This window comes from Catharus ustulatus, chromosome 26, assembly GCF_009819885.2.
Source record: "Catharus ustulatus isolate bCatUst1 chromosome 26, bCatUst1.pri.v2, whole genome shotgun sequence".
Classification (NCBI taxonomy): domain Eukaryota; kingdom Metazoa; phylum Chordata; class Aves; order Passeriformes; family Turdidae; genus Catharus; species Catharus ustulatus.
In genome coordinates this window covers 2,505,982-2,519,903 of record NC_046246.1, presented here as the reverse complement: position 1 = coordinate 2,519,903, position 13,922 = coordinate 2,505,982, and the positions used below count along the sequence as shown (strand labels likewise).

Here is a 13,922-nt window from a genome sequence, read left to right as displayed (position 1 = left end):
TGCTTCCAGTTCTGAGCAATCCCACCAGCAAGAATGCAAATGTTGGCAAATCAAGAGTAAAGGAATTTCAGAGATGATCCCTTTCTGCTCCCTGCTGCAGTAGTTGTAGTATTTTAAGGAAAGTACATCCAATCTTTGAAGAAAAAAACTGGGGTTCTGTAAGAACTAAAGAAGTCAGTGTACATGTAAAATAAGAGTAGAAATATTTCTTTGAGAAGTGCTTGGTACAACAAAAAATTCCTAATTTCAGAAGCATCCACAACAGGTCAAAATGATGGTAAATATGGAGCAGGGCCATGGATGAAACTTGTGGAGAAGGCTCCAGGGTAATCTTATTGTGGCCTTCCAGTGCCTGAAGGGTCTCCAGGAAAGCTGGAGAGGGACTTTGGACAGGAGATGAAGGGACAGGACAAAGGGAATGGCTTCCCACTGTCAGAGGGCAGGGGTAGAGGGGATATTAGGAAGAAATTCTTCCCTATGAGAGTGGTGAGGCTCTGGAAAGGAAACTTTCCTGTCTGCCCACCCACATGCTGCTCTGGGAGTCACACTCATACCAACCTGTGACACAAATGGAAGTGGGAAGATGGGACATGGGGAGCTCATGGGGCAGGAAAGGAGTTTTGCAGGAGGAGTTAAAGTGACAGCAGTAGCTGTTGAGGGAATCCCCACGATGCTGCTGTGCTTACAGTGTGTTCTGCTTCAGCAAGGAGGACTCCCAGAGCTCTGGCTCCTCGCTCTGAGGGTGCACAGCATGAAGATACAACCACTGTAACACACAGCCCACACATCCCCACATCCCTGGAGCAAACAGCGTGGCCGTGGGAAGGATGGGGCCAGCACCTGCTTCTGAGAAGGCACCCCAGTGTTGTGAACCCCAGGACCCTCAGCACTCATCACCCAGGTCTTGGCACGCCATCCCCGAACTCTCCATCCAGCGCTCAGCACCTGGCACCCCGCATCCCAAACCCAGCACCCAGCCTGCACCCAGCACCCTGAACCTCACGCTCAGCGCTCAGCACCCAACACCCTGCACCCCTCATTCTGCACCCAGAACTCAGCACTCAGCACCTGGCACCCCGCATCCCAAACCCAGCACCCAGCCTGCACCCAGCACCCTGAACCTCACACTCAGCGCTCAACACCTGGCACCCTGCATCCCGCACCCAACACCCTGCACCCTGCACCCCTCATTCTGCACCCAGCACTCAGCACCTGGCACCTCGTATCCCAAACCCAGCACCCACCCTGCACCCAGCACTCTGCACCCAGCACCTGGCACCCCACATCCTGCACCCAGCACCGACCCCTCACTCTGCACCCAGCACTCAGTACCCAGCATCTGGCACCCCACATCCTGCACCCAGCACTCAGTACCTAGCACCTGGCATCCTGCACCCAGCATCCCATGCTCTGCACCCCACACTCAGTACCCAGCACTCAGTACTCAACACCTGGCACCCCACATCCTGCACCCAGCACCCTGCACCCCTCACTCTGCACCCCACACTCAGTACCCAGCACCTGGCATCCCGCACCCAGCACTCAGCGATCAGCACCTGGCACCCCGCATCCCGCACCCTTCACCCCTCACTCTGCACCCAGCACTCAGTACCCAGCACCTGGCAACTCGCACCCTGCTCCCCGCACTCCGCATCCCGCTCCTCGCACTCCGCATCCCGCACTCTGCCCCCACTGCCCGGTGTTTCTCGCCCGGTGCCGCGCGGGGGCAGCAGCGCCCCGCGGGAGTTCCCGGGTGGCCCAAGGTGGCCCAAGGTGGCCCAGGGTGGCCCAGGGTGCCAGGGACCTTTCCTGCCCCCGCCGGCTCTATCAGTACCACGGCTGCTTAGCGGTGCCCGTGCTGGGGCGAGGTCACCACCGATGGCCCCCAAGCAATCACCCCGCAGCCACGGGCACAGCCATGCTGGGGTGGGGAGGACAGACTGATCACACCCTGCCCATGCTCTTTTCTGCTGTATGCTGGGTTCTCCAAAGAGCTGATTTCAAGATGCTGCCGTGGCAATGAACCCAGCTATAGACAGGGTTTTTCTTCCCCTCCACCCCTACCACTGCAATCCTCACCTGTCCCTTCTAACCCTTTCGTACTGGGCATCAGAGCAGTCGTGGGTTCCCGGGAATGAAAACAAAGGGAAAAGTCAGAACGTGCCAAGATTCCAGAAACTTTGTCTCCACTAGAGAGGTCTGAGTGCTATTTTGAGCTGGACGAGTCCATAAAGTTCCCATGGGGCTCTTCTGGGCTGAGCTGCCCAGTGCTCAGAGCAGAAGCTGCAGGCTCCCTCCCATTGCTCCTAGCTTTGCTGTTGCCAGTCTCACACTGGCAGACTATTCACCTGTTTTTCCTCTGGGATACCATGAATTTAACCCATAGTCTAGCTCAGGTGATCTGTTGAAGTGTAGTAATGTTCTTCAATGAGGGGCTGTGCCCTCACACCCTGGGTGCTGTTCCAGTATGCTGAACCCCTCTTGAGCATAACCCAGGTCAGCAGCCCAGAAATGAGGGCCCTGATTACACATCCTGTGTTAACGAGCCTGCCTTCTGCCTGGTGGCCACGTCAAAACTGCCACGAACATTTCTGTGGAGGATGTGACTCAGGGTCTCCTGCCTGCCTCGCTGGTGGCTGAGAGGACCCCAGCTGTGCCCTAAATGCTGGAGCTTGCTGGGCACATGGAGGCACGTTTTGCATGGGAAGATAAGGAGGGCTTTTTTCAGCTCTGAAAGCTGTTTATTCTTTACAGCGTACTGACACCAGAACGGAAAGGGCCTTTTCCTGAAACTGGCTATTTATAAACAGCCTGCAGTGCTGAGCCTTCCCTTGCAGGGGGCAGGGACTCTTGCAGATTTTCTTTTGCTGCCTTGAGCTCACCCAGAGATCCTTCAGACAGGAGCAAATAGAGCAGGTCTTGCTGCCCATCTGCTGGAGGCACGCTCCAGTACTGACAGCTTGTAGTAACTCTTTGGAAATGTCAAACTCCAGTGAGTACTTAATTCAGCCCTAAATCCCTTGGCTGTGCAGGTGGTGCTGTTCACAACCCTGAATTCTCACAAAGGCTTTGCAGGAGCAATTGGCCATTTGTGGCAGTCATGTCTTAATGTGTGACACAGCTGGGCTTGTGCAAAGAGACAGATCCCTGTGGTGCACGGGCAGAAATCAGGAGCACTTACCTTTCCAAGGTATTGGACAGTTGAGTACACTAGAGGTGGGATTTGGCTGCTCTGGGAGGTCTAAAACACAGCCTTGGAGCCTTGGCTAACTTTGTTTCTGTGCTGTGTGAGTCAGCACAGGGAGGCAGTCGGGACAGCCACAAACCCATGGCTCAAGCACAAAGAGCAAATTTATTACCATTACTGAGCTGTCCCAGGGATCCCCAAAGCAACAGCCAGGCAGAGGTACACAAACTTGGTCCAGTCTGCTGCTTGCACTGCTTTATCAAGGGTTATTCCCAGCTGCAAGGTCAGTTGAGCATTTACAATCCTCCTCACCAGTCTTCTTTTAACCCATTCCTCCCAACACCTGTGAAAGGAAAATAGGCACCTTCAAATCTCATCTCCATGAGATGAAATGAATCTTTTCTTTGGATTTTATCCAGTTTGTGTTGGAATGTTGGGCATGCTCCCTCCCTCCTTCTCTCCCTCAGCAGGTCAGTGGCTTTGTGCTGAGCTCCTCTTCCTTCAGGGACACTGAGATCCTCTTTTGGACCCTGGCAGAAATTCTGAGGAAGCTACAGCTAGGTTTAGTTACTAAAACTACTGTTCCTTCCCTTATCTAGCTGTGCCTTCTTGACAAACCAGCTTTGCTCCTGGCACTGCTCACAGTACTGCAGCATTACCTGTATTCTTCCACCTGTAGGGATGTGGTGGCTTTTGGTTGTGGCTCTGGCACAGAAGGCCAGTGTGCCTGGCAAAACAACTGGCACAGGGGTTTGGCTGAGAATTAAGGAATTAAATAAAACCCTCTGTCCCTTTCTGGAGTTTGTTTTGTGCTGTTGAAGAAAGGCAGAGGTGTGCAGAGGATTGGGAGAGGATGGGGCAGACACACAGCTCTTCAGCCATGCAGGGAGAGCCAGATTTCCATGGGGGAATCTGCTTTCTTTTTGCAGCTGAAGCAGTGAGGATGGACCATGGATCAGAGCCAACAGCTCTGATGAGAGATCAGAAAACTTGCATTGAGATCTCTTCACCCCCCTGGTATTTCAGTGGTCATGAGCAGGTCATGAATGTTTGGAGCAGGCTGAACTTGCAGAATTCCCTGGAAATGTGAACTCAGGGATATTTTTGGCAAATCTGGAAAGGAAATAATAATCTGTCCAGAGGCTGCAGGATGCAGAACAGCCCCTGCACACTGAAAGGGACTGAAAGGTCTCACTGCCTCTGAGCTGCACACACACAACTGACACGGGACTTGGCTGGCTTGTCAAAACTTTCCTCAACTCACTACAATGCATTGCAATCAACTGAATTTTGTATTAACAGTTGAAACAGGAAAAGCAGGACTTGGTCCATACCTTGGTGTAGCAATTATGAAGCAACCTAACGGCAGACTGTAACCAGCATCTGAAAATCGGGAGTGTTGTAACATGCTGAACAACGACATGCCCCAGAGGAGCCCCTCAGCATGCAAATACTGCTGAGATGGACCACAGTGTGCCACTGGCTTTCTAAATGACAACATGCTATCAAAGACTGGAGGTGCAGATCCCTGTTTTCCCTCTTCTTCAGGGCAAAGGCTGATCTGGGAATGGGCTGGGATCAGATGATTGCGAAAGGAGACACTCGCCAAGCTTTTACTATGGGCTTAGTCCTTTGTCTCTGGAATATCACTTGGATTTGGCCAAGAGCAGCTTTCCCTAATCCCTATTCATGTGGAGACATGTAGAGGCTCCTGGGAATTCTTGCTGCACTAGGGTTTTGAGTTCAGCAAAGTGGGAATACTCCCTGGGAATACTCCACAGTGGGATGCTCAGGGGCCTCCAGCCCCTGCCTGGCCCAGGGCAGTGATGTAGAGCCCCTTGCATTGATCCTTCTGACTGTGATGTCCTTCCCCAGGATCCAGACACCTGAGAGATGAAACAGCAAGTCAGCAAGTATGAGCCAGAGCCTTGGCTGTGTGTCCATGCACTGAGCCTGAGCTGGCTCCTCTGTGGGGTGGATGGGGACACGAAGGTGAGTGGCGGCAGGCTGAGCTTCCCCTGCCCCTCCAGCACTGCTTCTCTGTGCAGATGGTGAAGGTGAAACAGGAGGGCAATCCCACTTTGTCCCCAGTCTTGGGCATTGTGGGGCACTTTCTGTGATTTGTTAGATGAGTGTCAGCCCTTCCCTGTGTCACACACATGGACACTGCACTTCACTGCCTATTGGCTCTGACCTGGGGACATCCCGGGCCAAATCTGCCCTGCTGTGATTCCAGATTCCATTTGGTGAATTGTTAATAACAAAGAGGTGAATTGTTACCTATTTCTCACACTGTTTTGCCTGGACAAACCTGCTGCCTGGTTCTTTGCCCTGCTACTGGCATTGCAGGGTAACCCAGGAGGAGAGGAGAGGGGAGGGGAGGGAAGGAGAGGAGAGGAGAGGAGAGGAAAAAGGAAAGGAAAAAGGAAAGGAAAAGGAGCAGGCTGCCTTTTGAATGCAGTGTATGTAAGCACAGTGTATGTGCGTGGGGAATTTTCTCACACATGGCACCCCCACTGATGGCAGGGGTCAGGAAAAGAACCCTCAAAGAAACCCCTAAAACAAAACAAAACAAAAAAACCCATTTTCTGGGTAGGGAACCTTTGATTCAGGAGTTCTTTTGAGCCACAGATCAATGATTTTGGTCATACAGAAATGTTCAGGTATCCCCAAGTGTCCATGGAGCTCCCATATTGTCAGAAAGAGCTTCAATGAGCTACACATTGCCTGCAGAAACACCTCTGTTTACTCAGGTCTGACCCTGGCCGCTGCTGAATTTGCAGAGATCAGCAGATCTCTCCCATCACACTTGGGGAAAATAATTCCCTGTCACCTTCTCCCTTCACTTACATTATAAACTTCTGTTGCCCAGCTTCTTCCTGACTGAGGAGTCCCAAGTTATTCTGTGGCTTCTTCTGAGAAACATTACTATGCCTCAGTTGTCTCTTCTTTTTTTACCTTTTCTCTAGTTTTACATTATCATTTTTCTCTAAACAGACCAGAATTTTTGACAATTCACCATCATGGGCAGTGCACAGGATGCAGATAAATTGGTTCTGTAGGGCATTCACTGTTTGATTTTACTTTTCATTCATCTTCTAATGATTTTGCTTTTGTTTGTCCGTCTCCTCATGAACAGCAAGCTGAGATTTTTCAGAGAAACATTTATTGTAACACTAAGATCTTTGCTGAGTGGCTGTAGCTAGTTTAGAGCTCAGCACTGTGTGAAGTCAATGAGGATTAACCCTCTAGCCATCATTTTGTATTTGCTCATGCTATTGCCTGGGCACTCACTCTTAGATCCTTCACCACCTCTGCACCAGACTTTCACCTTTGCAACTCTACATCACCCTGTGCTATCAACAAACTTCACGTGGTCAGAGGCAGGGATGTGGAGAAAGGCCTTTTCCTTCTGTGCTTTCACACTCACATACTCCCAGGGGCTGCCTGAAGCCCTGGACACCACACAAATAGTTATTTGGAGCATTACAGAGGATCCAGCCTAGGTGAGGGGACCAGGTGGGGTTTGAGAGCCTCTCTTCTTCCACAACACAGAAAATAATCTCCTGGTACCTGAGGGGTGGTGCTTGTCTGTAAACATGAACTCTCCATGTAAGGAGCTCATTTATGTGCCCTCAAAGCTCCCAAACTGATGGGCACTGTCATTCAGCAGCAGTGTGCAGTGCCCTGCAGAGCCTGTCAGTCCCCAGCAGAGCTTTGGGGACCACCCTGCTGCCCTCCTGCCTGGTGTGGGATGGAGAGCTCAGTGTCAGCTGGATGGGAAAAGCAGAACTCAGCCCTGTTACACTTCTGGTGACCTTTGAGGAACCTGCTGCAGACCCAGGTAGCTGGGATGTCCCATTGTGCCACCTGGCACCTCTGGTCACAGTGGGGCCAATCTCCCTGCCAGGGGGCCCAGGCAAGCAGGGTGCATCACTCAGCTGAGTGGAGAGCAAGACCTGAGCTGTCCAAGCTGCAGCTTGTGCTGCTGTACATGTCCTGTGTGCCTGACAAAGGCATTCAGAGCCTGCAGCACAAGGGTGTGGGGGACAAACTGCACCTGAACTAGGAGAGCATTACAAAGGAGATGATCACAGCATGTGTCCAGCCCAGCCCAGACAGAAGCAACAGGCCTCTAGCAGAAATAAATGGTTTTGACCTGGGTACTCTAGAAAATCACAAACTGATCACACCTAACAGGGTCTTTTGGGGAAATGAAGGGGTGACATACTCAAAAGCATTGAAATAACCTCAGCTGAGCCTGCTGGGACAGACTCCCAAGAAAATCCTGACTGTGAAGCCCCAGTCACTCCACATCTCTGCTGTTATCAGCTCCCATACTCTGACTTCAATCAAGAGCATCTTTCCCAGTGCACTGAGAGGATGCACCTCTGGCCATCAAGTGCCAAGCTCTTATCACACAGAAACCTGGTCCTGGGAAAGCTCTGCAGAAATTGCTGAGTTGATAGTCCTCATCTGTGGGCTGGACACAGCTGTCCCTCTGTAACTGGGACAGGAGTGTGTACCACAGAGCCTACATCCCCCAACAAGAACTGACAGCCTAGAACATGCTTATTTTGTGGTTGAGTTACTTTTATTCTGAGATTGCCAAATCTTCACTGCTTACCTACAACCTGCAGCTGCACAGAGATAACAAAGTTCTTCCAGGTCTCCAACAGCCCACTGCCACAGAGCTGACAGCCCAGCCAGGCTCTCCCACCTTCAACAAAAGCCCCTCCAATAATTTTTTAGACCAGCTCTCTGGACTGTACAGGCATAAGCACCAAAAGGACAGGACTTTAACAACTGGTCTTGAATTGTGCAAAGACCAAGACCAGGGGACATTAACAGACAGTCCAAAGTGGTTTGGCCATTCCAATACTTGTATCCTCAGCCCCACTACTGCAGGGCAGGAAAGGAGCACTTGGGTATATCCCTCAAGTCTGCAAAGGAACTGCCTGGAAACCCTTTAAAAAGAAACATCTAAGTCCTGTAAGAGTAGGAGAACAACAGCTGTCCTGATTTTTAGAGTTTTTGTGGCATAGAAAACTGCAGCAGAGAGCTGCTAGCAGAGCTGTAGCCCAGCTGTCAGATGTGCACTCAGTCTGGAACAAGTCATCACCCACTTGTCTGAGCAACTCTAGATGAAATTTAAGTACTTTCCATCCCAAACCATTCTATGATTCTATCACCTGGGTCAGTCAGCAAAAGCAGGCATTCTACAACAGACTATCCACACCTTTAATTTCTCCTCAGTACAGAGCAGGAGCATCTCATCCTCCCAGCCACACTTCAAGGACTTAGTCCCAAACATTAAACTGGAAACCCAATCCTTCCAACTCGAGTATCACAAGTGACCAGGCTACAGCCCACAACAGGAGCAAAAGCAACACTTCCCCTAATGATGCACACTGCACCAGTCCGGACACGGGCACTGAACAAATGCACACGGGAGATATTTCAGTTTTTATTGGCAAATCCATCTGTACACACTGCCAGGGCCGGCAGCACCAGGGGGCAGCAGCAGCCAGGAGTCACCGGAGCTTCCCCAGAATGGAAACAGGAGCCAGTGAGGAAACCAAACCCCGCCGGCTTTTACATCTCACCCTCTCTGAGCAAGGGAATTGGAAATCGAGTCATCTTTATCACATTCAGAAAGGTGTTGGGTTTAGAGTCCTGCGCGTTCAGCATAACTATCTCGAGTTGAAGGGACCATTCTGCAGAGCAGCTTGAAAACTATCCCAGGCTCGCTTTTCCCAAACCAGCATCTTAAAGCTGCAGTACTCTCCAGGCATCTTTCCCAGCAGTCCCAGAGCCAAACAACAAAAAGAGCCCTTGCAAATAAATAATCACAGGAAAAATAAATAAGATTAGAACTGAAATATACAGTTACATGGTCTTTATTTGGTTTCAGAGGTGGAAAATAGTGGAGCCAGACTGCAGCTTTAAGTCTCATGCCTGAATCAACCTCAAACACTCGGTGAATTTTACAGCTGATTAGCAGTACATGTCCGAAATCCGAAGTTCCACGGAGATGAACATTTAGGCACAAACGCACACCCTTCCCCAAGGCATACTTTATTTTTGCAAATTAGAAAAAAAGCCTGCTATGGGGAAGTGCCCCTTCCCGAGCTGAACAGACATGACTGAAGACCTATTTACTGTCACAGTAAAACATCCCAACAAATAACTAACCCCACCCATGGTTGCAAGGGGAAAACTGGTTCAAACCATGCACCAGGGAGACAATTCTCTCTCCGGATCCTTCAACTCCCCTGGTACCACAGAATCCACGAGCAAATCCAGCTACCAGCAGGGCTGCCAGCTGCCTATTGCTTCTTGTGCGCCAAGCCTAGTTGAGGAAAGTCGTAGTCCATTATTTCTACTTAAGCCAGAAATCCTGTTAATGTCATTTAGAGGCATTTCTACAGCAGGAGCTCTTGATCTGCTCTCTGTTTGGGGTGTACCAACCCTCTCTCCAGAAACTGCCACACAGAAAAAACACACAGAAGAGAAAAGCAATCCATTGCAAGCCAGTGTCCGATGATTGTCCTTTTGGGGAGGGCAGGAATCCAGGACAGGGCAAGGCAGGGGGTGGGAGGAGGATGGCAGGTGGGGAAAAGTTAGAAACAAACTCAAAACCACCAAGACACAAGGAGGAGCTCAAAGCCCCTCAGCAGCTGATGGCACTGGGTTGCTGTTTACTAACAAAGTCTGAAATGAAGTCGAACTCGTTCTGTCCCAAGAATAACTCTGGCAGCTCCTGAATCCGGTCCAACCCCAGTTCCAGGACAAGGGACGTCAAGACCTCCTCGTCTATAAGATCAGTGTCCATAACATTCAATGTCAGCGCAGGTGAGGGCATGTGCTGCATGCCCGGGTGCTGGCCCGGCCCCACTCTGTACTGCTGCCCACCAGCTCCCATGGGCCCGTTGCTCATGCCCAGCGGGTGCCCCTGGTACTGGGTGTTGAGTTTTTGTAGGTGCATGCTGGCCATGAGCTGCTGGGTGCCCACCGGCCCCATGTACTGCTGCTGCTGACCCGGGCCATTGAACATCATTGCGTTCTGCATCTGGTGGTGGCCCATCTGTCCGCTGAGGCTGGCTCTCGGCCTCATGGCACCGTCCATGCCAGCCCCTCCGTAGGGCATCATCTGAGCGGCGGCGGGCAGCGTCCTCAGCACATGCTGCCCGTGCTGCGGGGGTCCCTGCAGCCCGCTCACCCCCATCCGGTAGCTCTGCAGCCCGGCGCCTCCGTGGCTCATCGGCATCAGCATATGCTCGGCCATGGCTCCAGCTCCGTGCGAGACGAACGCGGCTCGGGCTCGGGCTCGGCCCCGCGCCCCGCCGAGCCGGCTCGGACAGCGGGTCCCGGAGAGCCCCCACGGCCGCCGGGGGAAGGCTCCGCTCCGCTCCTCGGCAGGGAGGCTGCGGGAGCCCCGGGAGCCGGGCTGTGCTGCTCGGTCCCGCCGGGAGCCGGGCTGTGCTGCTCGGTGCGCCCCGCTCCGGGCTCCGGCGGGCAGCGGCTCCGGGCCGGGCTCGGCTGAGCTCCGCAGGCTCGGCTCGGCGGGGCTGGCCGGGAGCGGGGGCTGCGCTGCCGCACTTATAGCGCTGCGGGCGGGGCGGGCAGGGGGCGGCCCCGGCGCCCATTGGAGCTCGGGCGGCGCGGCCCAGCCCAGCTCGGCACGGCACGGCACAGCACGGCCCCGCGGGCGGGCGAGAGGCGAGCACGGGGCGGGGCGGGCTCGCTGCTGGTTGTGCTGTACTCGCCAGTGCCGCGCTGCATCCCTGTGACACCGACAGCTCTCCGGTGTCACCTCTCCCGTGCCTTCCTCCTCCCAGTACCGTCCAGCCCCTCGCTTCCCCAGTTCCCCCCAGTAACCCCTCCCAGTGCCGCTGCCCAGGAGGCATTCAGGAATTCCACATTCTGGAATTCCACGTTCTGGAATTCCACCTTCTCTGTGTCTTCCCTGATCCAGGGCCTCACCACTTGCACAGGGAAGAATTTATTCCTAATATATCATCTAACCCTGGCCTGTCTCAGTTTGAAACCATTCCCTGTTGTCCTATGAAGGGGTTCAGGGGCTCCTGGCTGTTCAGGGCATTTCCTGGAATGTGGGCTTTGTGCCCACTCACACAGTGCCTGGCTGGGCTCAGGTGCCACTGGGTTTGTGCCGAGCTCCCAGTTCATGCTGGAGGATGCACCTTTGGCAGGCGCTCCCAGGGCCGAGGGTCGTTGTTGGCATTAGCTCCGTGGTTGGTACTCACTCGGCAGCATCTCCTAGCAAGAGTGCACCACTCTTCCAAACACATATGGTGCTAAGGGTGTTGTACACACAGGGTTTGCTGGTGTAACTCTGCAGCAGTGTCTCTGTCACCTCTGAGGTGAGCTCTGTCTCACGGGCTCCCACTGCAGAACCCCCTGCCCACCTGCTGAGCTTTGCCAGCCAAATTATAACAGCCTGGCCTAAACTGCAGCAGCTCTGGTGCTCTGCTCAGGACCTGGTGCATTCCAGTGGTGCGTGAAAGAACAGTGCTGATCTTCCTTGTCTGCTTTGTGTTTTGAAGGAACCTACAGACTTCTTTTCAAAAGATATTAGTGTTGCATAGTTAGCTGCTTGGAAGGCAAGGAATGACATAGTTCAGCTTGCTTCCCCAACTTCATTCTTTATCCTCTCCCAGACAACTCCTAACCACAACATTATAAACCATGGCACTGGCAGTGACACACAGAACTTTTCTGCTGGCTTGGAGTGGTTGTTTCGTGGAGTTTTAAGTGTTCTGTGAATTCATGGTGCTTGCAGACCCTGGAGAACAGAGGAAATGTCTAAGTAGGGCAGAATGGGCATCTTAGGGAAGTTCTGAGCCACGTTTCTGACCCAAAGCGTTACTTATATAGAATATTTCTGTATCAAAACCAGCAGCTCAGAGCAGGTAGCACCTGGGAGCCTTCAGCTCCAAGATGCCAGCAGCCAGGAATGGAAAGTGTCTTCTCTTATCTGGACAGAGCACAGGGCCATAAATCTCTGGGACATTCTGGGAGTTGCTTTTGTTTGTGCCACCTTCTGCCTTGTTAGGTGGCTGGCATAGGTTTCAGATGCTGTTGGTGAGCCTCCAGCTGATGAATCAGTTCGTTAATTGTTCAATATAATTACGTAATGATTGTTTTTTAACTCTAGAGATTTTGACAAATGCATTTTTAGTACTAATAAACACACGCTCACACACATATACCCACCTGCCTACAAGTTCACATGCAGATGCACACCCAGGTGAGGAATAAATGCTAGGGGAGTGTCTGCCCTTGTCTTTTCAGAGGCATCCAGCCATGAAAACATCTCTCACTTGGAGGAGAGGTGTGGTGTGTCCTGCAAGAGCTGAGCAAGGGCAGGAATTCTTGGGCAGGAGTAACAGGTGGGAAAGGGCTCTCCACAGCATTTGCATTACTGAAGACCCCAAAGGTGATAAATTGCCCTTCATTTTGGAAACAAATCTGCAGATCATTCTCACTCACTCACTTCTTCTGCAAGGGTAAGACCTATCAGCTACTCATCTAGTCTGAAAATATTTTGACCAGAACCAGAGCTGTGCGCCAGCTTTGTGCCATTGTCCCTAAATGTTTCCCCAGCATTACCTGGGGTGTTTGAGAAGAAGCAGTGCCTGCAGGAAGGGAAGGGCACAGGGGGATGGGAGGCATTGCAGTGGGCAAAGGTGTCCAGAGATCCACAGCTTCCCCATGTGTGTGCCAGCTTCCTGTGCTCTGTGTCCTGAGAGCTCCCTGTCCTTGAACCAGTGATGTTTGATTTTACAGAGACCAGCTTAGATGGGCCTGCTGCAATCCACACAGCCCCAGCTGGTGGCTGGGGAGTAGAGCTGGGGAAGGGCTGACCAGTTCTGGTAGCATCTCTCTCACTGCTCTTTTTGGCCCAGAACAACCCGTGGGTCCTTGTTGTGCTGAGGTCTTGATAAGGACCCAAACCACTGCAGCCATATTTACAAACTCTGTGTGTGACCCATCTAACCCCAGGCTTGTGTCTTTCCTCTCTGCCCTGCCATCTGTCATCAGCCCAAGGATGAACTGGCCTTTTTGGGAAAGCAGATAAACTGCCAGATCCAGCCCTTGGGCTGTTGGTCAGTGATTGAGCTCACCACATCAGCCACCTCCATCACTATGTCACTCATGGCTTCCTGACATGGGACTTCCCCAATGTCTCGGGGTGATTTTATGATGGTGCTTTATTCCCTAATCTGCTTTATGCCCAGAAATGGCTGCTGGAGTTTTGTGATGGACCTGGGAGCCTTGGGCTCCTGCACAGTTTGGTTCAAGCCCTCTCTTTCCAGTGGGCTCGGGCTGTGATGTGTGCCAGGACACCACACTGTCCCTTTTGTTGGATTCGTTTTTTTGCTAGCTTGAAGCAAGAAGGTTTTTTTTCCCCTGTTCCCTATGCAGGAATCCTCTTGGCAGCTTTTTGGTTTTTTTTTCCTTGAACTGTTTCAGCTTTGATTATTTTTTTTATTTTTTTTGGTCCATCTGGGGAGCTGGCGGGGGGCCACCCTGAACCTGAGACCTTGGAGAAGCTGAACCAACACAAGAAAGGACATGAGAACCCACCAGCTTTTCCTGCTGTGAGGAGGAGACCATGCCAGGAAGGTTCCCATCTATTCTGCCTGAGCAGCTGCATGAGCTCCTTGTCCCCCTCCTTTCCTGAGACAAAGGGGGGCAGCCACCATCTCTG

The 13,922-nt window shown here is 52.2% G+C and overlaps 1 protein-coding gene across 1 annotated transcript; it reads right to left on the bottom strand.

Moving 5' to 3' along the window:
• Positions 1–8,641: 8,641 nt before the first annotated feature.
• On the bottom strand, positions 8,642–10,599 carry CITED4 (Cbp/p300 interacting transactivator with Glu/Asp rich carboxy-terminal domain 4). The gene has a single exon (XM_033080632.2). It carries the CDS (start codon positions 10,473–10,475, stop codon positions 9,861–9,863), a length of 615 nt encoding a protein of 204 aa, XP_032936523.1. The 5' UTR covers positions 10,476–10,599; the 3' UTR covers positions 8,642–9,860.
• Positions 10,600–13,922: the final 3,323 nt, after the last annotated feature.

Coding starts and splice junctions, on each gene's coding strand:
- CITED4 (XM_033080632.2), bottom strand. CDS start 10,475: ATGGCCGAGCATATGCTGATGCCGATGAGCCACGGAGGCGCCGGGCTG.